This window comes from Mytilus galloprovincialis, chromosome 13 (genome assembly GCF_965363235.1).
Source record: "Mytilus galloprovincialis chromosome 13, xbMytGall1.hap1.1, whole genome shotgun sequence".
In the NCBI taxonomy this organism is placed as follows: domain Eukaryota; kingdom Metazoa; phylum Mollusca; class Bivalvia; order Mytilida; family Mytilidae; genus Mytilus; species Mytilus galloprovincialis.
In genome coordinates this window covers 59,088,921-59,114,944 of record NC_134850.1, presented here as the reverse complement: position 1 = coordinate 59,114,944, position 26,024 = coordinate 59,088,921, and the positions used below count along the sequence as shown (strand labels likewise).

Genomic DNA, 26,024 nt, shown 5'->3' with positions numbered 1-26,024 from the left:
GAAATGAAGTTAATTTAAAATTTGTCAAAGTACATTGTAAGCTTTAATTTTTTTTTTTTAAATTCGTCTTTTAATCTAGATTTATCATGCATGTCTCTAAACATAGTATGCGACGCGTAACAGTTTATAAGTAGGTGTTCTCTTATATGCATTTTATACGGTGCATTTGTTAGGGATATATTTAGGCAGCAACCATTTGATTTTCTGGGGGGGGCTATGGTTTTTTTTGGAAAAAAAGTTTGTTTCCAGTTTTTGGAGAAAAAAATAAGTTGTTTTGAATTTTGAAAAAAAAAAAATTGTTTGTTACACCCTCAGCTGCCACTATATGTAATGCTAAAATTGAAAGAAAAAAATTGTTTACGACTTGTCGCGAAAAAAATAGATTGTTTTTCGCCATAGGCGAAAAAAAAAGTTTGTACAGAAAAAAAAAACCATAGCCCCCACCCCCACCCCCCACCCCCCAGAAAATCAAATGGTTGCTGCCTTAAGATTTCATTTATGAAAGGAAATATATAGAGCAGAAATTTGATTTTTTTTTGTATCAATTTAAAATGTAGATTTAAATATTTTTCACTTCAAACGATAAAGTAAAACTTCATCAAAACTTATATATGATGTATAGTTCGGCGTCAGCAAAAAAGAAGCCAAGGAAAGTGTTTATCTCTTCTTCACAAATACGTATTTCATTGAATCTCGATATTTATCATGTTTATAATTTTTCTAACAATGACGTTCTACCTCCATAAGCCTGCAAATGTCATGGCGGGTCACATATTTGTTTACCATATTGACGACTGATTATGGACCCTGGTACATTTTTAATGATCAATACATTTTCATGGACAACAACGCACAAAAGTCATGTTCGTCGAGCAAGAACTGCAAAAAAAAAAAAAAAAAAAAAATACATGGAGGAAAAATAAACTGTAATGGATACAGAATAGTACAATCAACCAACCTCAAGGCGATATAAAACAAATGATTGATTGATAAGTTAATACTTGGTGTTTAACGCTGCCGTAAGTACATTAATATATTTTGTGACGGTCAGTTTCCATTGCTGGAGGATGTCGGATTGACCGATGAGAGTCATCTTCTCCTGGTAATTTTCTTCCGTCGACGTTGGGACAACCTCAAATGAGTAGTGTTTTTTTTTTTCTGTCATCTATATATACAGTAATTCGTCACCATATGAAAATCCATCACCAGGGTGAAATAAGCACTTTATGTTCACGGAATACTTTTTTTTGGTTATAAAATAACAGTTATCTCTTCTTAATGTCTAACATTCTATACCTAGCTAGCTACGTGAAGAGCATATATGAATAAACTCCTCATAGATACCAGGACTAAATTTTGTATATACACCAGACGCGCGTTTCGTCTACAAAAGACTCATCAGTGATGCTCGAATCCAAAAAAGTTAAAAAGGCCAAATAAAGTACGAAGGCCCGAAGTGATCGCTATGAACCAGCTATTACTTTCTTCAATTTTTGCGATTAGTTGCCTTCTTGCTATTTTCTTTTTCCAATATTTTTTTCTTCATTTTGGTAACAGATGTTGTTAAATATTTTTTTTTTTATCAATTTGAGCTTCTTTAAGTAGAATTCCAGACAGGATGTAAATACGATCAGGAGACGATATTGGTATACGGATAAAATTTGTTTCAATATTTTCTTCTGAAATTTTTCAAATTTAAGTAGGTTTTAAGAAGTTGGTAGTATGACTTCGAGACCACATGTTAGGATAGGCTGTACAAAGGTTCTAAATAGTTGAATACCAGAACTAGGGTCAAGTCCTTTTCTCCATGCATACCGGCTGACATTAAGCTGTAGGCAGCTCTTCTTGATGTTATGATGTTCTGTTCAATGGTAGCATCTTGTGTTTTTTTACTGGTTGTTGATCTAGATCTTAAAATGCCCAAGTGTGGAGAATTGTCTGTAACTGGCATTGCGTTGTTATTGATAGATATGCATTGTCCGTTTTTTTTCGGTTTGAGAGTTGTACTTGTAGAACTACGCTATTTAGAGGTTGTAAGAGGTAATGATGGTCTTCACTGTATCGTGAAGCAATAGTCACTAGGTATTGTAGTTTATATGGGTTTTCACTAACGATTGCTACTGAATTAATCAGCGTTTCACCTATCTCACATCCAGATGTGTGACGAAGTCAGTAATTATTAAATATATTTTATTATGTAATTACAAAGTCAAGAATGTTTCTAAAGTTCAAATGTTCGAATGTTCACAAACTGTCTTTAAAGTTAAATTGTTCGAATGTTCAATATCTCACACGGGCACGTGATCGTATAGTGGTATAACTGTTCGTTCCTGTTAGAGTATTTCGGATATTTAAGCGCATGAGTTCCAGCCTACCCACGAGGGGGAGACCTTGGCGGAATCTCCGGTACTAATCTGTCCTATTCGAATTCTCGTCTAATGGAATTGTGTCCTTGTAGTCCATTGAGGAATCTTATATAGTCCAGTGGTCCATACAAATAGCTGTAGGCCGATTACATAGTCGTCTGGATGTTAAATCATTCTAGTCTATGGTTAATTGTCAAACTATGCAATTAAACCCCTGAAGGATACATGTTATTTCACAGTAGACATGGTCATTTATTGGCTTCAGGGTATATATGTCTATAATATTTGAACAGATCGTTATTAAGTGTCCAAAGCGTACATGATTGTCATTGAATTGTTTAATTCCTTTTTAATAAATTTCCTAATTAATACTCCTTGATAATTAATGATATGAAACACAATTGTGTTACATTTTCCTTTCCTCCTAAATAAAACGAAAGTTCAATAAAATACGGTAGTTTTTCTTCCTGTAGGTTATTGTGATAGTTCATTGCAAAGTTTCCGGTAACCATCACCACACATCTAAAGTTTATAATAAGTTCATTACATTCACCAAGTCCAATAGCTGGATATATCTACACATAGTTCATTTGAATCACCAGTTAAATAGTTCGATATACATAGTTCATGTTTTATTTCCGTCACCATCAAAGTATAAAGTTCATCAACTGCTGGAAAGGGCGCACATCTTTGTACAAATGTCGTCATCATCATCTCCATTACGTAGTATTTGACGCATCTAGCTATTTGGTTCGTCCTTCTTAAGAGGCTGTTGACATCGACATTCGGTTAAATTTTGTCCTTGACCAATGGCACGGAGGAAGACATCTCTCTGTTGTCAGTAACATCTATTCCAACCAATTGCGAAGACACCATTTGTTTTTACCAAATTGTTCGTGGCATTAGAACCAGAACTCACAACATTCTTTTTGGCTAACCAAGATATATTCTTAATTAATTAACAGTACAAAAATATGGCTATTCCAATGAAGATGGCACCTAAACCCCACTGATAAATTTATCCCAATTTGGACAAACTAAAACTTGTTTACTTCCCCTTAATTTCCTATTTTTTATTTATCAATCAGATAATTGACAGTTTGTTAGCTCGCCTTAAGTTCCAAAAGTTATCTAAGCCTAGCAAAATTAAGTTTTCACAATTTCTACGTATATAAATCAATACGTTCTTTTTTATATCAAATTATCTATTTAAAACAAATACGTTCTTTTTTTTTTATATTAAATTGTCTATTCAAAACAAAAAAATAAAAGGGGAAAACTGTCGTATACCACTTCTACAAGTTTTTAAAATCCTACATAATAAAAACAAATATATGTTTATTAACACAAGACATAAAAAATAGATTTAAAAATTCACAAATTAAAAAAATATATATAATGTGATCCTTTTCTATAACCCCTACACCTACATAATACCTATAACAAATAATATATACTAAATATTATATGTGTTACTTTGTTCCCAATTGTAATACTTTTACAGTTTTATTTTGTTTGCTTCATTAATTAATCTTAACGTTAAATATAGACCAAAAAATTAACAACATTTAAGATTCCATTAATAAAATTTTAACTACCTCTTGCGCAATTTGTTACTGACTCTACATTTCATATTTGACAACAAAAACACCTTATTGCGAAAAAAATGTTGTTCTCTGTAATGTATTACATTTTTCTAAAATTAGTATATAGTTTCCTTATACTATTTCCTTTCTTTTTTTATATATCTATTTTTCATTTGTTTTAAAATTTCAAACCTACTGCCTATCCCTTTTATACATTTACATACGACTATGTTGAGATCTGAGTTTAAAAATAGTATATACATTTAAAACTTAACTAACCTCTTAAAACTAAAACAATTAAAAAAAAATCTATGACTACTTATGAACAAAACACATCGTTAAGATTTTTTTTTCAACTCCTTAAATAATTGTTTCCTTATTCTTATTTCATGATTATAATCCTCATCATTGTTTACTTTCAATTTCAATTTTACTTGAATGCTAGTTTTCCTTTTATATCAATTATCTATTTCACTAAAATTTGGTCATTAAGTTCTGAAGTTCATATGTCTCTTATTTTTTCTTTACAAATATCAGTCTACTACAACAATACTAGTAAATCCCTAAGGGCAAACATATCCATGTTTTTCTTTAATGTGCTACTTTATGAAGATACTTCTCTTAATCTATTAACAATATGTAAATATGGCGTAATCTAACACCATAAACAACTTGCACCATTTAATAACTTAACATCACTTATGTTAATCATCCGAAGAAGGGGTTGGAATCTAAAATTATAGACTATTTGTTTTCTCTAAACAAATGTGCGTACACACTATCCAACTGCATAAACCCATTAATCAACAATGGCTAGAATACGCAAACAATGTATCCTCAATGTACCCTTAACTTCATCTACCAAAGGTTCTAAATCAACCTTAATTTACACCGGTGCTCTACTAATTTTACGTAAAACATATGTTTTCTAGAATAATTGAATGTATCTTCAAAAAAAATAACCCATCATATGACCAGAAACCACCATTAAATACGGAAAAAATGCTAATGTATCAGACATTTTATCTTTTTACATATTTACTTTAAACGAAAAACTAGCTTCTCTAAACTTCACAAAAAACGGTTTATTTTGAAGAATCATAAGTTTAATCTATCCTATCCCTTAAACAACACGTACAGCATAAAAAATAACACAAAAATAACCTTTCATTCTTATCATGAAAAAAATATGTATTCATAATTTTTAAATTGACCTATATATATATATAGTACCTAAAAATACCTAATAACAAAAATCGTGCCAACCACATTTCGTGAAAAAAAACATCAGATTTTAAGCCTTTTAAAAGTACAGCCTCAAATTCCCTTTAAAATTAAAAACTTTACTTAATATGTGTAACATCCCTTGAAAAGCCTTTTCTTCTTTTTGTACTGACATAGAAATATCTTGATTTTCCATTAAGAAAAATGAAAGTAACTGAGTTCTTACCTTTTGTATTCCTTCGCGTTATTTTAGACAATCCAAGTCGATCGTGGTCAAACGGCATCAAATCGTGACTTATGTAACATAGTCAATGGATAAATATATTTTATTACGTAATTACAAAGTCAAGAATGTTTCTAAAGTTCAAATGTTCGAATGTTCACAAACTGTCTTTAAAGTTAAATTGTTCGAATGTTCAATATCTCACACGGGTACGTGATCGTATAGTGGTATAACTGTTCGTTCCTGTTAGAGTATTTCGGATATTTAAGCGCATGAGTTCCAGCCTACCCACGAGGGGGAGACCTTGGCGGAATCTCCGGTACCAATCTGTCCTATTCGAATTCTCGTCTAATGGAATTGTGTCCTTGTAGTCCATTGAGGAATCTTATATAGTCCAGTGGTCCATACAAATAGCTGTAGGCCGATTACATAGTCGTCTGGATATTAAATCATTCTAGTCTATGGTTAATTGTCAAACTATGCAATTAAACCCCTGAAGGATACATGTTATTTCACAGTAGACATGGTCATTTATTGGCTTCAGGGTATATATGTCTATAATATTTGAACAGATCGTTATTAAGTGTCCAAAGCGTACATGATTGTCATTGAATTGTTTAATTCCTTTTTAATAAATTTCCTAATTAATACTCCTTGATAATTAATGATATGAAACACAATTGTGTTACAGATGTAGTATTTTCAAATGTATTAAGAAGATCTTCGACATACACATTACATATACCAGCGCTCAAAAGACCACCTTGTTTATCTCCTTGTAGAACCTGAATTTTTTCAGAGATTTCCGTTGACCATTTTATTCGATATTCTGTCTTCTTATGAATTTAATCAATCAGGAGTCAAGATGACGGATCAGTGCCTAATATATATATATACTTTTCTTAACAACATCTTTAGAACAACAACATCAAATGCTGACTTTGCATCCAATAGTACTATATAAAACGGTTTTTTTTTTGTCCCTATACACTTCTTCTAAAATAATGGCAGCATTCAATAGTGAAGTATTTGCTGATAAGGTATAAAAACCACATATCATAGCCCCATTGCTTTCTATGTTAAATTCTGCAATTTCAAGAATTTATGGTTACTTTGTCTTAAGTTCAAATAAAGTGGCAGTTATTTCATGTCAAAACTGTACCTTATCCTGACTTGTGCTGTAAAAATCGACATACCTTTAATTGCATATTAGAGCGTACTGGTTCCCTGAAGTTTGATAGTACAAAAACAGGAGCGTCTGATCTGAACAACCGGTCAAATGTGCCCTTCTATCAAAATTTCATATATTTCTTTATTATTCAAATAAATCTGTCAACAAGGTTTGTACATTGTTCCCAAGTCCCCAAGCTTTCATTTGATACCACAATTAACCAAATATACCCGCTATTGACAAAGATACAGCTATGCGTAGGAACTACTTTGTTTAAAATATGTACTACTTTCTTGTATGTTCATTCCAACCGGGCCTGAATTAGTGGTTCTATACCATAAGCCTTTTTAAAGTATAGACTGTAGTTTTAGAGAGCCGGATCTTAGGTCTATACGTAAAATGAATTCGATGATCTTCAAGTGTATGAGAGGAACTGTAATTCCACGATAATTTATGGCATCGTTTTTGTCTCCCCCTTGTTCTTAAATACTGGTGACAATAACCCAATTTTAATGATGTCTGGAAGTAACCTATCTTGAAACATTCGATTAATCAGTTTATGTAAAAATATTTAAAATGTGACTGGCATATAAAATATTTTCAATAGACATACCAAATATATCTTCAGCTTTTCCTTTATTGATTGATTTTATAGCTTTCTCGATAGTGTCTAAATCTACATGTTTGGTAGCATAATGTTCACTTATCCTTTTTATAGAGATGTAATCCATTTCGCATAGTGCTAAGTGTTGATAGTTAAAGTCAGGATGTTCTGAGGGAATTGTCAGTTTGATAAAGTGTTGGCTCCAGTCATTTATTACATCATCTCTCTCAAATATTTCATTTTCAACATCTAGGTCATTGATGAATGTGTTCCCATTTTGCATTTGTTTGCGTATTAATTAAAAAAAATCTGTTTATCATTCTGATTGTAGTTGAGAATGTCATTTCTTTCATTGTGCCTTCTTCAAATTCCTTCATTTCTAATGGCTGTCCTGACATTTTTTCGAGTGAGTTTCTTTTCTGTTAAAAGTAAATTATCTATATTTAAAGGTCTAACAGATGATTTCCAGTTTTTATATGCCAATTTGTTTGCTTCAAATGATTCCGAAATTTCTTTGTTCCATACATTGAATTTATTTTTGCCATACGTTTTCTTCTGGTCAAGCTGTTTCGCAGTGTCAGACAAGAGGTCCATTGCTTGAATGGTGATAATTTATTATTAATCCTAACAGAGTTTAACATTTCTGTATAATCTCCATTATCTCTATTGATAGTCTCTTCATATCTAGATTTGTTTACCTTATTCCATTATCTCTATTGATAGTCTCTTTATATCTAGATTTGTTAACCTTATTCCATCTAACTTTGTGTTTTTGTTTTTCAGAATACCTTGATTGTTATTCTCGTGTGATGTTGCATTTGATTCTCAGTGATATAGGATGATGGTCTGATTCATTAGATGATAAATCGAGCAGTCTTTTTGATTGTTCACACTTAAGATCAGTATATAAAAAATATTCAATGTATCTATACCATTTACATTTATGAATGTGAGGCCTTCAGAGTTAGTTTTCAGTTTACATTCCATCATTAAATCGTTGATTTTTTGTTTATGTCTGCTGTTATTGGATGGATTCTATAGGTCTTCATTGATATCTCCTCCGATTAAAATCTCACGGGTCCCACCATACTTTTTGTACAATTTCGTAAATTTGGTATAAGCAGTCTAAATATATGTTGTAGCTATTATTTGAGTATTTTGTAGGAAGGTGTGCTGATATAGTTATCTGTGGTTTATCCATTACTTATTCATTACATTGTAATATACTTGATCCGTCAGGCAATGGATTAATATAATGCTTGTTATTATTTATTCACAATATGTTTTAATCAGATCTATAGTGTAACAGCGTGGCTTTGATATCCCATGCCTTCTGTTTTACTAGTCTACTTTTCAATAATGATGTTAAAACGAACAGTCTTTGTGTATTAAGTCTAAAATTTGACCAAGCCAGGCCTTACAAATGGAGATGCAACAGTGCGAGAAGGTGTCTTATAGTTACATAATTTTGTTTAATTTCATTTTACGGCACGACTAACGCTTTATCTATTCAGTTTTTATTCTAAGCTCTTTGTTTAAACTGTACAGGGTCTCATTAGTTTGTGTACGACACGAAGACCTTTTTACATATTTGACAAAACACACATAAGTAGATAATTCTTTAATTTGTATATGACATTTATTTTCAGTATCAACTTAAGAGTAATTTAATACTTATGTCAGAACGCTCTCATAATAATGCAGTTGTTTTATTGTAGGGATTTCCGGAAATTTTCAGTTGTTATATCAATTGTATATTTATTGTGATGTAATTTATTAAAGTGCTTGTCTTTTATGTTAATCTCATATGTCAAATTTGAAGATAATTTTAAGTAACTGTTTTTGTAGGTTATGCGATTATTGACTTATTTAAAACTATACTTGTCTTTCATCATGAAGTAACAAATAACTTATTTATGATAAGTAAATAATGTAAAGTTTCGATGAAAAAATTAAAACTTGAAGTTTTTTTGAAGGTGAAAAAATAACCAGTGTTATATTCAAAATGGAGTTTTCTCATGTAGTTCTTCTTATTCTGGTGAGTAATGTTTTACATAAATGTATAAGTAATCTTATTCATATTTTGGTAGGAATAGTTGTTGCTTGTGAAAACTTCTCTTTATACTGTTTGTTATTCTACTTTGGGAACATAAAAAAAGTAAATCAAAAATTATTTCGAAAGAAATCTTGCTCAACTTACATTGGTTAATATTTCACGCATATGCATGACAACAATCAAATTAAGAAATTGTCATTTGTATATGATTGTAATATATTCAAATAATTGAATGTGATGGGTTCATTTGATCTATTTCCTTAGCTTTGATCCGATAAACCATGCTGTCGAAACGAGCATAATATTTATGACACGACTACGTATGTATACACCCTTCAGCACAGTTTTCAATGTTGGTGGGGAGAAATAAACAAATGACCATATTTCTATAGCCTAGTCAACCGAGGTAAAACATGAATTTTGATTGAAACACATTGTAAATTGATTAAGGTATACCGTCGTTTGATATGCATTACTTTGTTACTTGAAAGTAAGGCAGACGTTAAGAAAAGTTTCCTATAACCTGTTTTCATTTAACAATCGGTCACTTCTCTCAAAAACACCAATAAATTTATAGAACAATTACAATAATAACATCTATTTTTTCTCGCAGACACATTTAATTGTTAGTATTATCACAAGTAGAGATCCTCAACTTCAGGTTGTCTTTTAAAATATCACTCGATGATGACTGCTGTACCCATATTTTGACTATAATTGTATTTATTATGTCTGTTTAGTTCACGCATCATTGTAAATATAACGGAATTTGATGACACTGTCGTACAAAGTGAGCGGTTTAGCGCTTTAAAACCAGGTTTAATCCACCATTTTCTACAATTGAAACTGTACAAGTCAGGAATATGACAGTTGTTGTCCATTTGTTTTTGGTGTGTTTTTACATTTGATTTTGCCATGATTAGAGACTTTCCGATTTGATTTTCCTTTGAGTTCGGTATTTATGGGATTTTACTGTTTTCCATTGTAACTTCTGACCCAACGAATCTGATATTCACATTGGTTTTTAGATTTTAGATTTTGGATTTTTGGATAAACGATAACATATGTTTGTTTACCAGCAACTATTTAATGCAAATGTAGGCAGATATGTACCAAACAGAACTTATTTTTTCTAAGGAGGTTGATATTTTGATAATACAGAAATATTACAAATTGATGTGTTATGGTTTTAATCATTTTTAAAGTACATTCATCGAAGTTTATCATATTCACTTTTACAGGCCTCCGATGTCATAAGTAAGTATAAAACTTTTTTTGTGACAAGTTTATCTATGAATATTTGATACAATCAACACGTTAACATTTAAAAAGGAAAATCAATATTTCAGTTAATGCTATTAGGATTAGATGTGACAGTGAAAAAAATGATCAAAAACAAACCAAGAGAACATCACAGTATGTGCTCCATCTAGTTGCAACGTAGTTCTTTCGTGTTTTGATAATGACGAAATGAAAGTATTGGAAGCCGAATAAATTATATACAGCTATCTTGTCAGTCAAGTGTATATATAAATATAAATTATGATATTTTTATGTTGACTAAAAAGCCTATCCGCCGAATATCTTATTTGTTAAACAAATTGAAGTATCAGTAAAACAAATACATACTTGATCTTTTTTAACATGACGATAACCCTATAACCAGCTACCTATCTACCTGAGAATACTCAATGTAATGGGTACAAATGAACTGCGATGTGTTCCAGGTATCTCCATACAATTGATATACATTTAAAAAAGGCACAAGTTGTATACCGCTCTTAAATAGTCATCAATTGATTAATAAAGAAAAAATATCTAGATCACTAAAAACAGGAGGAAACGCATCAACTAAACACTGCTAAAGGAGCACAAAAACAATGAACTGTAACAAAAACAAACTCTAACATACAAATAAACAGACTGTTTGATAACAACTGCCATATTCCTGACTTGATCTGGAAAAGGTCTTATATATCTAATACATTAGATTAATAGTTAAATAAAAATGCGCTTTTGATGTAATACTAAAATAACACTACGTTTTGGAATTAATGTTACATGTTATTTATGCAATTGGGGAATCGGTGTTGATGATTATTGTTATTTCTAAATCCAGCTTCAGTTGACATAAAACGTAGAAGCCGTGTTTTCAATAATTATATGCAAGACAGGTCATACATATCAAGGTACTGTACGACCAAAATAGACCTCGCCTTTGTGATTGATACATCAAGAAGTATTCCACATGAAGATTTTACACGACAAATACGTTTTATTGAAGATATTGTAGGTTTTCTCGACGTCAGTCCTGAAAACACACGTGTTGCGTCTGTTGCATTTAGTAATTATAACTTCCCAGAATTTGGATTCAACAATTTTTCACGAAAGGAAGATGTACTAAATGCAATCAAAGGAATTAAACATTCTATGGGTGACGCCACAAGGACATATCTTGCTTTGGAATACACACACGAAAACATTTACAGACGTGGGAATGGAGAACGGCCGGATGTAGCAGATGTCGTAATTGTTTTAACAGACGGGAAAACAAATCCAGGCAGTTATGATAAATACGGGGATGAAAGTGGAAAGCGACAAACTCAGATCGAGGCTGCAATCATAAAGGCCAGACCTGCTTTAATATTTGTTATCGGAGTGGGAAGTCTTGTAGATATTGACGAACTAAACGGCATGTCTAGTGATCCTGACGAAGAATTCACGATCCAAGTTTCTTCTTTCGAGGCGTTAGATACAGATGCTGTCAAACGAACGTTATTATCAAGAGTTTGCGTGGGTAAGTGAGAAAACACCCAAACGACATAAATATACCACAAAAATAACAACGTAACATGGCAGGACTGTAATACAAATATATTGAAGAACATACGGGACAGAGAAAAACACAAATGAATATTACAATAGAACATTACGACATTATATTAGTTATTAAAGGTGCCAGGCTTATAATTATATACGCCAGACGCGTGTTTTGTCTACACAAGACCCATCAGTGACGCTCATGTCAAAATTGTAAATAAAACCAGACAAAACAGAGATACAGAGCATTGATGACCCAAAACTCCAAAAAGTTGTGCCAAATACTGCTAATGTTACATCTATCCATAAGCGAAGCAATACATCACGAGTTAAAAAATTCTGAATTAATCATAAATGAAACGATAAAAATTGTTCCAGCAATATGAGATAGGCACACTAAACAAAAGGCTTGGATTTCCCAGGTTCGCCATGTCTTAATCCTCTACCTTTTTTTGTCAAAGTACATTATCAACATACTATTATTGAGAAAGCCAGTAGAAGCAGCATAGGGAAACCAATCTTTAAACATATATACAAAATAATAACAAATAACACATGCCATTATAATGTAAAGACGAATTCGTCACTTGTAAGCTCAAAGTTTTTGACCCACTGCTATTAAAACATGATGTCTTGTGCTCATCAACATCTTCAACAAGTAGACATAGTTCAAAAATATTGCATGAAAAACAAGTATTTTGTATATTGTCTAAACTGACAAAACATGACGCACAACTTAACAAAGCAGTTGATGATCTTGATTATAACTTGTTTACATCTATTCATATTTGTATAACTTTTAGCTCTAGGAACAACAATTCCACAACTGCGTTTGACTACACGTGAGTCTCATTACCTATTTAACTGAGTAAATTTGCTTCAATGTTTCAATGAACTTGTTTCTGCAGCATCAATAGAAAGTTGTTGGGTATATGTCGATGAAACACTTAACCAACAGCTTGATTAATAATAAAATTATAAATATGTAGGAAGGTCGAAAATATTCGTGAAAGGCATACAAGCCTATAATTATAAATCAATGTATATAAAGGATCACAGCTAGAACGAACAACAACCATTATTTTTATTACAAATATCAAATTAAAGTACAACATAGTTTGTTTTATTCTTTTATCTATTTGCTTCTCATTTCCACTAGTTTAAGTTCTCTGATATTGAAACGTTTAAAATTATCATATATTATATGTAAAACAAATAGTTTAGGAAATGTAGAGATAAGGGGTACAGTTTGAACAATGTTTAAATAAGTTAACCATTATGAAGCACATTTTGATTGGATTTCTTTGGTGAAGTCAATTTGCCTGCTTTATTGGAGCAAACGATATGTTTAAAGTGTCATTTTATTCAGCAAAATCTAAACAAAATCATTATCTAATTACAAATGCTAATAATGATTATTGTGTAAAAGCAGAATCATTTATCATGTTAATTCTTCTGTGTGTAAAAATGTTAAATACGAATTATTCTAATACAAATGCTACAATTGTTAAGGACATATCTGTCTGTCCGTCATTCCGTTCGTTCGGAAGGCCGTTAGTCAACCCAGTTCTAGCTTGTCAGCACAATTATGTTGAAACAAAAAAAAAACAAAATTTAATGAAATGTTGTAAATGATGAACACATAAAAGGTAGATTTGCAAATCGACAGGAGATCATGATTCTATTATTCTTTAAAAGAGTTATGCTTCTTTGAGCTGAGTATTTTGGCGTGAATAAAATATTGCCAGTTTGTCATGGTGACTGTTTTGAAACCAAAAGAAATAATTAAAACGAAATGTAAAACAGATTATACACTGTGTATTAATTATACATACTAAAATAATGCATTATATTCCAGGAAAAAGTTAACACACACATACTTTGATTTATATATCAGAAATAATGTATCTGTTAGGGTTGGCTGGAATAAACAACGTGAAATAGCAAATATTATTTTTATTGATAACTGTAATATAAGACCGGCGGATCCGTAAACCAACACTCTTAAAAATTCTGGCCTTATGTTGTATAGTTCTATACATAAAAAAGGAGAAATATATATGTATGGGAAATTTACACTCCAGGTACTCCGAAAGAGTTAGTAGATTCTGTTTTACATTAGCATCCTTCATATATGTACAAACCCTGTGATACGTCGTTTTCGGTAGGTAACATTTATGGAAGAGTAGACGTGGTTGTGGTTACGACAATTTGAAATGTTTATCCAGTACGTATTAAAAAGATAAATAACGTACTTATCTCCTTTAATCAGAAAATAACAGCAACCTGTGAAAAAACAGACCTACAAAATTAAACAAACAACGTACAAAACGTGGTCTAGACTGCTTGGCTTGGTTAGGGCACGTGTTTTTTTTAATTGCATTATACAGCAGTATTATTATAAGTATTATATTTTATACATACAAAATAAAATGTTAGAACTAGACCTATTTTTTCAATAAACTCATCTACGGTAATTGGTATTACTTATTTTTCTACAAATAATAAATGTCGGCTACATTCAAGCGTTGTTTACATATTCTTACCTCTATAGATATTATGGAGCAATAGTGCTCAACTTAACCCGATGTTGCGTTAATTTGAATTTCAAAATCTATGTCATAAGTTGTTAATGTGTCATTTTGGTCTTTTGTGGATAGTTGTCTCATTGGCAATCATACCACATCTTCTTTTTTATATTATATGATATTGTTATAGTTGATTTTATAATTAACATTTCATTATATCGTTTTTGAAAACTTTAGCCGCATATAAAGTACCAGATAGACCAGACAGATCAAAGTACTGTCAGACTAAAGTAGACCTGTCTTTTGTGGTTGATTCATCAAGAAGTATACCACATATAGACTTTACACGACAAATACGGTTTATTGAAGATATTGTCAGCTTTCTCGACATCGGTCCAGATATGACAAGAGTTGCATCTGTTTCATTTAGTAATTATAACTTCCCGGAATTTGGATTCAACAATCTTTCAAGAGAGCAGGACGTCATACATGCAATAAAAAAAATTAAACATTCTCAGGGTGACGCCACGAGGACATATCTTGCTTTGGAATACACGCACGAAAACATTTACAGACCTGGGAATGGTGAACGGCCGGATGTAGCAGATGTGGTGGTTGTTTTAACAGACGGAAAAACTAATCCTGGTAGCTATGATAATTACGGCGATGAAAGTGGAAAGCGACAAACTCAGATCGAGGCTGCTATCATCAAGGCCAGACCAGCTTTCATATTTGTTATTGGAGTTGGAAGTCTTGTAGACATTGACGAACTAAACGGCATGTCAAGTAATCCAGATGAAGAATTCACGATTCAAGTTTCATCTTTTGAGGCGTTAAATACAGATGCTGTCAAGCGAACGTTGCTATCAAGAGTTTGCGTGGGTAAGTAAAACAGCAACCGAACAATATAAATATTTTAACACCGTCTTACCAAAAATGGTCAAAATATATTGTTACAAAATAGATGGATGTCTTATTCATATGTCAAGCAATATGCAGCGTGTTAAGTGATGTCTGAATTGATTATGCATAAAACTATAAAATATATTCCCATAACATCAAATTCTTCAAATGACCCAAAAATCATACAAATAAACATGTTGATGAGGTTTCTGTCTTTCGAAAGGCACACGAAACACAATGTGGGACTTTCTTGGTTTTATATTTATCAAACATTTTATTATTTTACTTCCAAAATTGGAATATCAACATGTTCAAAATTAAAACTCTGGAAAAGGGCAAAAAAAATAAATAACGAAAACATTTTAAAAAACAGTTAACGTAGTGACAAATATTACCCGTTTAAAACAAAAATCACATTGACATAAAACCAGGTTCAATCCACCATTTTTTACATATGAAAATGCGTGTACCAAGTCAAAAATATGACAGTAGTTGTCCATTCGTTTGATGTGTTTTGTCATTTGATTTTGCCATTTGATAAGGGACTTTACGATTGAATTTCCTCGGAGTGCAGTATTTTATGATTTTACTTTTTACAAATAAAGGCAACAGTAGAAAACTGCGGTTCAATCTTAAAGCTAAATTAAAAAAAAAACGAAAATCTACAAAACCTGACAAAATCAAACGATCGACTCTACCAACTAACCAAACGAATGGAAAACAATCGTCATATTCATGACATGGTACAGGCAGGATGCCATCATTTATGAACAGATTTAAGGTAGATCATAAGTAAATATTTTTTGAGACAGAATTTTCTTATACTTAGCTAAAATGAAGATTTTACTATGCTCTGTTCAAAAATATAATAAAAAGTATGGGTCACCGTGCTATTTTTCAAGCTGTGAGTCGTTGAAAATTGCCTAAATTTAGTTAGATTGTTCATGGAAAAACACATTTGTGTTCATAAAAAGATATTATGAGATAGAATTTTTGAAATAAATTCTGAAAAGATAGGTTTTGTTATAAATTTTAAGAAAATAAGAAGAAAAATGTTCCCTATCAGTCCAGTAACTAAAAGAGTTATCTTCTCTTAAATGGCTCATTTGAAAAAAAATGATTTTAAAAGCAAAAAAATATATATTTGTTAAAATATTTTAAATTATACAATAAATAACCAAGTGTTCTTTAAATTATTAAACAGTCTAACCTTTAAATTGCAAATCTGTCTCCAAATTTGAAGATTAAGGCAAATAACTAGACCGATTTTTTACTGTAAATTTACAATCCAAGATGGCGGTATACCATGTATCTACCTTAACTCTAATGTTATGAGAAATTTTCGCATTTGTTGAACTCAAAATATTTGAGCTGCTGACTTAAAAACATGAAATACTTTTGATGTATCAGTTGCTGCACAAAAGTTGGCATACAGCAACTGCATCGAACGATTGAAACAGAAAAAAAGATTTGAGCAAACACTCTGAAAAGTGCTTATTTTAACTAAACAAAGAACACAATGGCTATACTGATAAATGGTTTATGTTTATCCATATTTGTATTATTTCAGCTTTAGGGGCAACAACTCCACCACCACTTTTATTTTCAAGTGAGTCTCTAGTATTTTTTTAATTGTTTTAAATTTAATATGCAATTTTGTTCATAAGAAGTTGTTTGATATATTTTGATGAAAAGCATAAAAAACTAAATAAACAAGATAACGTGTGAAAGCTAAAGACGTTAGAAAGTCAACTATTAGTCGTCAATAATAGTCAATACGTCATTATTCTTGTTTATAGTTCCATTTTGCACATTTGAGACAACGAGAAAGGATAATATAACAGCAATGTTTCCCTTTTTAACAGAAAGTGAAACAGCAATAATGTATTTGCAATATATTTTTAATCGAGAATGATCGCGGAATTTACCTTTCTTTTGCTTGCGATCTTTTTCCATAGAAGTCATACAACTGTCTGCTAATTTGTAAAAGTTCGTATTTGCTCCTTATGTACTTTTCAACCAATTGCAAACCAACGGGTTTATTTATTCGTCTTTTGTTGATTTATTAATTGATTGTTAAATCAATTTCATTAACCTTATTAAAAGATAGTGTGTCAAGATAAGGGGCGGGAAAATTGTCATGCAAAAGTTAACGTGCAATAATTCTGTCATTTACTCTTTCTAAAAAAAAACCATGAATTTAACCTCGCCCATTCAGTTGAGCTAGGCATAGTTATACGATGTTATACATTTTTGATAGTCAAAAAACGTCTCATTTTTCGGGAATTTATTTCACTGCCATAGGAGATAGGTTAATGGAAAGACCATATAAAATTTGTCCATGATGTTTTTCTAAACGTTTGATACATGAATTTTAACTAAAAACTATTAATTAGTTTGTAATTTCAACGGACCCTTGTTAACACGAGCTTGTTATGTATGGATAATTGACTACTTCACATAATTGCATGTAATATTTCGGATGCTCCAATACTTTTCATTGAAGATTTATGTGGAAATTCGCAGTTCTGCTCATTCCAATTTTGAACTTGTAAACATAAGTAGTAAGTAAGATAACATCTTTCTTTAATTCAAAATTGTCGCATGCTGCTGTTCTTTTTATTATATGAACCTAGATCGATCCGAAAGTTTGCTCTCTTGAATTGTTTTACATTTGTGAAGTTGAGGCCTTTCGTGACATTAGATACGGTATTGTTAGGCGTATTGTGTAAAGACGTACGATCTCCTTCAGTTGTTAAATTCTTAATCAATTTTGTCTCTGATGGGAGCTTTATTGGCAATCATGACACATTTTCTAAGCTTTATATTATAAATTTTTAATGGTAAGGAAAAGAAGTCAGAAATCTAATTAAAACCTAACCACTTGTAAATTGTAAGTACTTTCGACTTTATGCCTCACATATAACACACACTTTAAAACCCGTTTATTTAAATCTAATAGATAATTTATAGTCGTAACTAATTAAGCATCTTGAGTATAATTTTTAACCATGCAAGCTCTTCGTAAAAATAATGGACACAATACTTTTTTTTACTATTTATCTTCCAACGGACAAATGGAGAAGAACTGGCTTGGCACTTACTTTATCCGAAGAGAATGATGTTTCAAACCTGGTTTTATAGCATGCTATGCATCCCATTTGCATGATAGTCCGTATATCCATCATATCTACAATATTGATGAGCTTCCCGATAAGGAATATAAGTAAAATAATGAACAAGGAAGAACCAGGACTTCACATAACTGGAAAACAGAATGATTACTAGGGTAAAAAAAACATCTAGATATTAATTTGATTGAAAAACGCCTACCCCTTTTACAAACCCTCGTTCCGTCTGTGGTTATCATTGATTTTATATTATCTTATCATAATATTATAACTATTACTGTTTTAATTATTATTATTGTTGTAAAATGCAGCCTCAGTTAATATACCGGATAGACCATCTAGTTATTGTCAGTCTAACGTAGACCTCGCCTTTGTGGTCGATACATCAAGAAGTATTCCACATATAGACTTTACACGACAAATACGGTTTATTGAAGATATTGTCAGCTTTCTAGATGTTGGTCCACAGAAGACACGTATTTCAGCTGTGTCATTTAGCAATTATGGCTTCCCCGAATTTGGATTTAACAATTTTTCTAGAAAAGAGGATGTGTTAAAATCAATCAAAAGAATTGATCATTCTCAGGGTGATGCAACCAGAACTTATCTTGCTTTGGAATATACACACTTCATACTTTACGGACACGGAAATGGTGAAAGGCCGGATGTAGCAGATGTCGTTATTGTTTTGACAGACGGAAAAACAAATCCAGGCAGTTATGATAAATACGGAGATGAAAATGGAAAGCGACAAACTCAGATCGAGGCTGCCATCCTTAAGGCCAGACCAGCTTTCATATTTGTGATCGGAGTTGGAAGTCTTGTAGATATTGACGAACTGAACGGCATGTCTAGTGATCCAGATGAAGAATTCACGATCCAAGTTTCTACTTTTGAAGCTTTGAATACAGATACTGTCAAACGAACGTTGTTATCAAGAGTATGCGTGGGTAAGTTAGACAGCAACCAAACGACTATTGTAATCAAATTATATATTATTTCAAAAAATAAATAACTGATTATGGACAAAAATAGCTATAAAATAATCTGGCTTTGTTGGAACAGAAATATAAAAAAAAACATGTTTGGTATAAACATGTTTTATGAGATGTTTTAATTTTAATCAGTGGACTACCAAAGCGGACAAACAGATCACTATAAAATAAGAAATATTATAACATGTATGATAACGGTTTGATAGAAAACAGAAACATAAGTTTGAAGTAACAATAAAAAAAAAATAGGAATGGCATTTGAAAGCAAGCGAAGAGTCTTTAACCTCTTGATACAAAAGCAAACGACCTTGGACCCTTATATATTTTGTTTGGATTTCAGAGTCAACAAAACGAAGCATAACATCCTCGATTGTCTAATGAAAGCGTGCTGGTCTGTATGCTTCGGATTGTGGGTTCGAACGCCCGTCATACGAATCAAAGACTTAACAATTCGAATGTGCTGTTACAGTTCAGTGCAACAATAAGTTGGTCAATCGGTCAATAGTAGAGCGCAATTATTAGTCACTGGAATACCTATTGTTTGGTGAAATATCTATACACCAAACACAAAAAAATATGTTCAATGTCAATCAATATCCAGCATATGTACGATTTAATCTTCGATTTTTCTTTTTTTTATATCAGGGTAATTCTTCTCAAAATACGATTATTCACGACATAAAACAACTGATCAATGGGAATAAAAGTACCAAACGTATAAATATGACAACAAATATGTATTGTGCTTAGTATGAAATTACTTGAAACAGTTACCCATATCTAGAAGGTGTGGGTTCATTTATTAAAATCGAATCATTGCTTTTGTTTTAGCTGTAGGAACCACTACTGCACAACCACAACAATATGTGTCAACATGTGAGTCTTTTAATTTTTTTTTATTAAAATTTGTATATTTCGTGCTTTTGAACATTGAAATTGATAATTAGTCACATATTCTACTATACGAATTCTCTCCTTTGTAAATTTCATTTTCGTTTGCAACGTTGTTTCAAATTCATCTTTCAAGAGAATCTAAACTTTTCATTTTTTTTCAGTACACTAGTTGTTGCAGAAAAAATGGCGTAAAGGTCGACGAAGCAATTAAATATATTTATATGTAAGAAAAAAAAATTGAAAGTTCAACAAATGGCCTTCAATAAAATTTCGACATTTACAATTATATGACAATCATTTAGCAACTGTTTCAATATGAAAGTTTCTGCAGATGTTATAGCGTATATGTAATCCCATATCTTAAAATCTAATTAAAATGAGCAATTAAAAGAACAAAAAACGGCCTTCAATAGGAATCGACATTTACAAATATATGACAGCCGTTGAGTAATTGTTAATATGTGAAATTGTTGCTGACGGTTTAGCATGTATATCGCTGAATAGTAATTCAATATATAAGAAAGGGCGGTTAAAGGACAACAAATGGCCTTATTCAAGAATCGATATTTATAAGTATATGGCAGCCTCCAGCCCAAATAAAGATCAGAGATTTAATTGTGTTCCTAACACAAACGCATAACATTTTCTTATGTTTGTATTAAAGTGTAATATTGTCTTTTGTTCTTTGATCTGTCCCTTTTCACCTCTACATTCCTAAAACTTCTAGTGTTGGCTATCCTCATCTTAATAATGACAGTATTTTGTCAGTTTGTTAAACTAAACTAATGTGATTTTTTTTTACATGTTTTCCCCATGAAAAATTTTTGTATACCGTCAGAGAACTGGTTGAAGAAAATACAGATCTTCACCCTTAATAGCTTTTTTGTTTTAAAAATTTTCTCGTGTATGGAAAGAGAAATTGTTCCATTCCTTATAATATTTAAAATTTAAGATAGGAAATGAGGAATATGTCAAAGCAACAACAACCCGACCATAAAACAGACAACAGCCGAAGGCCACCAATATGTCTTAATTGTTTGGACCATAATTGACTGATGTACACAGTTTGTTATGTTGTTTTTGTAGCCCCACCGACATCACCACGTAAGTTAACTTACATTTAGCCAACAGTTAAATAGAATTCATTATAAGACAATAATAATCAATTTACAAATGCTTTATTATATAATGAAATAAATTGATAATTAATTATCAAATGATCTGGTATAAAAGTCTTCATTGTATACAAATTAAATAATATTTGATAATAAGAAAACAATTCAGTAAGATATAACATATTGGAACATCGATATACTATTTATGATTATTGTACAAAAATTCACACACAAGACGACGCGCGTATCATGCGCTCGTGGCGCAGCTGTTTATTCATCATTGTTGTGTTTCAGTAACCGGATTTTCATAGTTGTTTGGATGCATTTAAACACATGAACTCTAACAATTCACACATAGGTATATTTATAATAAAAGGAGAAACACTAATGACGGATATCTTTATACTCGTGCTTTATTAAAGATTACTATGACAAAGATGGTTTAAGTGGCACCGTTAACATTGTTGTTTTAGATATGGCATTGTACATAAAAACTACTAATCATACAGGTATAGGAGTGCTAGCAATGAAATATCGTTAAATAGAACACAATTGTTTTTGTAGCCTGTCGCCGAGCAGTTGCCGACATTTTTTTCATTGCTGATAGCTCAACTAGTATAGGTATCACTGCATTTAACGAATTGAAGAGATTTGCAACGTCTGTTGTAAATAGGTTTACAATTGGTCCAACCCACATAAAGATTGGTCTCATTACATTTTCGGATGACGCAGAAATACAGTTTAAACTGAATACCTATGGTAGAAAGTCAGATATAATAAATGCTATTTTCAATATTCCATACACTACTGGCATTACTAATACACATAAGGCCTTACAACTGCTATACAAGGATGGATTTACGAGAGCTAGTGGCGAGAGAGGAAACACAGTTCCAAAGATTGCAATCGTTATTACAGACGGAGCATCAACGAAACCATTTAATACAAAAATGCAAGCAGTTAAGGCAAAAAATCAAGGAATTATTATTTTTGCGATAGGTATGTTTACATAATCAAAACGTTGGAAATTAAAAAGGTAAAAACCATAATGAAAACGTTATGATTGTAAAATTCCTATTGAAATTAAAACATACGTAGTCTTGAATGTAAAATATTCTTGATGAATAAAGAAACCATATCAAATATAATTAAAAAGGGGAGTAATTGCAATATCTAATTCGATTATTAAATCCAAAATAAATTCTATACCACAAATGTTTAGTCGAACGAACACTGTTAAATTCGCAACTGCAATGACAAAACAAATGGAATAAAAAAATTTAATATAGAAATAGATGGATAAAGATATGGATTCATAAGTCAGTAAATGGCGAATTAAAGATTATATAATCTAAAAATTTACTCTAAAATAACAGAATTTCGGTAGATTGTTTAAACATTCAATTAACCATAGAAAAAAATCTAGAAATTGTATTTTTTTTTTAACATTAAATGACATGCTTCACAAACATTAATAAGTTTTCGTCTTAAAGAAATAAATAGCGACCCTTTTGAGCCCCAGGCTTTTTTTCTACTCTCTTCTCTGTCTCTTTGACACATTCCCAATTCCCATTGTTAATTTTATATAAACAAATTCCAACTAAACATATGCTACATTGAATACAATTTTAAACTATTTTTCCTTTACCCGAGGTGTTGGACCATACATAGATCAGAAGGAATTGGATATCATAGCGTCCACTCCTACATCAAAGTATTCATTTTCTGTAGACAGCTATGCTGCTCTGTCGTCCATCGAAAGCTCATTAGCTAGAAGGACATGTAGAGGTAAAAAATATTTTTCTGAAGCATTTCTTAAACATTTGTAAAAATCCGAGTGGATATCGCATGCATCATCTTGTGTACAGTTATTTGTCTGTTTGTGTTTTTCTTTTTTAGCAATGACATTGTCAGTTTTTTTTTCCTGTCTATGAGTTTGTCTGCTTCTCGAGTATCTTTCGCCCCTCTTTTGTAGATATAAGTAAGCGATATTTTGGGATAAAACAGTGCATTATTCATGAATTCTTTTATTCCTTTTTTCCAAAGGTTCATGTTTTTTTTTAGACAAATCAAATCTAGCGATATAACATAACCATAAATCGACAAAAACAAACATATTACACCATGGATTAAAACAGAAAAGAATCAACACAAAATAAAGGCAACAGTAGTAAACCGCTGTTCGAAACTCATAAATCGATAGAAAAAAACAAATCCGGGTTACAAAATAAAACTGAGGAAAAAAAGCATTTAATATAAGAGGAAAACAACGACACAACATGAAAATGTAATATACACAGAAACGAACTAAGCATTAGACAAAATCCGATGAGAATAACAAATATAACATCAAAACTAAATACATGAATTTGGGAAAGAAAAGTACCGTGACACGTCTTATAGTAATGTAAATTCACTTAACTTGTTTTCATGTATTGCGTTGCTTGTAGTTGCAGTTCACCGGAATCCATGAATATACACAAGAAACAATAGATAGGTATGTTAACCTAAACTATTGCAGTATTTTAAATAGATACTTGTCTATTCTAAACAATGCCTCTTTACAATTTCCTCAGTTGTACAGGATGCAAACTGAGGATTCCCGTTTAAATTAAAATCAGTCATGGAAGCAGGAGGCTTAAAAGGGCTCGGAAATTTTAGCACCTACTCTCACAGAATCTGTCAATATACAGAGACCTATTGTAAGATATGCTAGTAATGATATGATTAAATTAGTGTTAAAGGGGACAGTTCTTCAGCTTTCAGTGAACATGGTACTCTCCCCATACAAAGCGTTGCATCAAACGTCCTAACTCAGATAAGCGTTAACTGCTTAGGAAATCCAAAACTATTCTTTTTAACATATATTTTGTCTTCGGGACAGACTCGAATAAAAAAAAGAACCTGATTTGAAATGAAAAATTAGACACTTATGACGACATTATAATTGAGGTACTACCCAATTATAAAAGTTCAGTCAAGTCATCAATTTTGAATTAAAATCAAATACAGCTATCGAATGCATTTTTAAGTTGACACATGTTCATTATAATATTTTATTTTCATTTTTAGTATGATGACTTGGATACGAAGGAGATCGAGATATAGAGTCAAGATATTATAAAGGAATTTCGTGTGTCAGTGTTCGCTGTTTTTACTATTCTAATATGTATCACTTGCAGAGTTAGAAGCTTTTTTTATTCCTTGCATAACTAAATGTTTTCATCCGTTGCAAAATATTATTACTTTTAAACGTTTGTCTATCTATTTGTACATATTAGCCTATACTCTGATATTTCGTACTTTATTTGGCCTTTATTTCGAGCGTCACTGATGAGTCTTGCGTAGATGAAATGCGTATACGGCCTTCATAATTTCAATCCTTGAATCAATGATAAGTTTATTGACCATTGGTTACAATTAGTACATTTACGTGAACATGAATTATAAGAACAATCGATGAATTTATATATTATATATTATATAATGCACCGTGTGTAACAATAATGAATACAGGTTATTTATTTAATGCATAAAATATCTTCATATACTTAACTTTTTTGTTGTTTTTAAAAATCAAGGATTCATTTGCAAAATGTTTAACACAATATCACACTTAAAGTATTGACCAATAAACTGAACTGAAAGGTGAATTTCAAAAATGAAAAGTCCATAAATACTAACAGAATCGAATATTATACTTTTAAATACTATAAAAGTGGATCGAAAGATACCGAGGGATTGTCAAACTCATAGATCGAAAACAAACTGACAACGCCATAAATTAATATGATATTTATGCCTTTTTACAGGCGTTTTTTGGAGAAAATATTTTAGGTTAACCAAGTTTTATATGACAGTTTTTTTTTTTTTCTATATTGGTGCCCCATGAGGATAACAATTATACATTAACAATTACATATATAATACAATTATGCCACTGTTTATATATATTGATATATTTATCAATATTTGATTGGTTGAAACTATGAAATAAATGTCTAGTATCCAACAGCCGAAACTGTGTAAATATACATCACCGACAAACAACACTAAGGATAATATAAAAAGAAGAGGTGGCACCACCTTAAATTATATAATTTTGTAAAATCTAGTAATATACTGATATACATGATCTATGGTAACATGCATTTGTTTGTCAGAACAGGCAGGTTATTTCGACCATCAGATAAGTATGTACATTCAAGGTGCGTTTTCTATAATAAAAGAGGGCGAAAGATACCAGAGGGGTAAGAAAATCCTTAGTTTTTCGAAAAATTCAAAGTTTTGTAAACAGAAAATTTATGAAAATGACCATATAATTGATATTCATGTCAACACCGAAGTGCTGAAATCTACTTCGACTCCTTTCATTTCCTTTTTATTCATTGCGTCAAATTGATCATTT

General features: G+C 31.3%; 1 protein-coding gene and 1 long non-coding RNA gene across 2 annotated transcripts in view; both read left to right on the top strand.

The window, feature by feature from the left end:
• The window catches only part of LOC143057596 (uncharacterized), a 174,247-nt gene extending 149,081 nt beyond the window's left edge, over nucleotides 1-25,166 (top strand). The window contains exon 4 of the long non-coding RNA XR_012972747.1: nucleotides 24,689-25,166. This is a non-coding gene — a long non-coding RNA (uncharacterized LOC143057596). The remainder of the gene's footprint in view (nucleotides 1-24,688) is intronic.
• On the top strand, nucleotides 9,025-24,144 carry LOC143057595 (collagen alpha-3(VI) chain-like). The gene is made up of 12 exons (XM_076230921.1): nucleotides 9,025-9,212; nucleotides 10,472-10,487; nucleotides 11,350-12,027; nucleotides 12,854-12,892; nucleotides 14,816-15,460; nucleotides 17,052-17,090; nucleotides 18,924-19,562; nucleotides 20,439-20,483; nucleotides 21,588-21,605; nucleotides 22,181-22,615; nucleotides 23,270-23,404; nucleotides 24,067-24,144. Exons 1-12 carry the CDS (start codon nucleotides 9,180-9,182, stop codon nucleotides 24,087-24,089), a joined length of 2,745 nt encoding a protein of 914 aa, XP_076087036.1. The 5' UTR covers nucleotides 9,025-9,179; the 3' UTR covers nucleotides 24,090-24,144.
• Nucleotides 25,167-26,024: the final 858 nt, after the last annotated feature.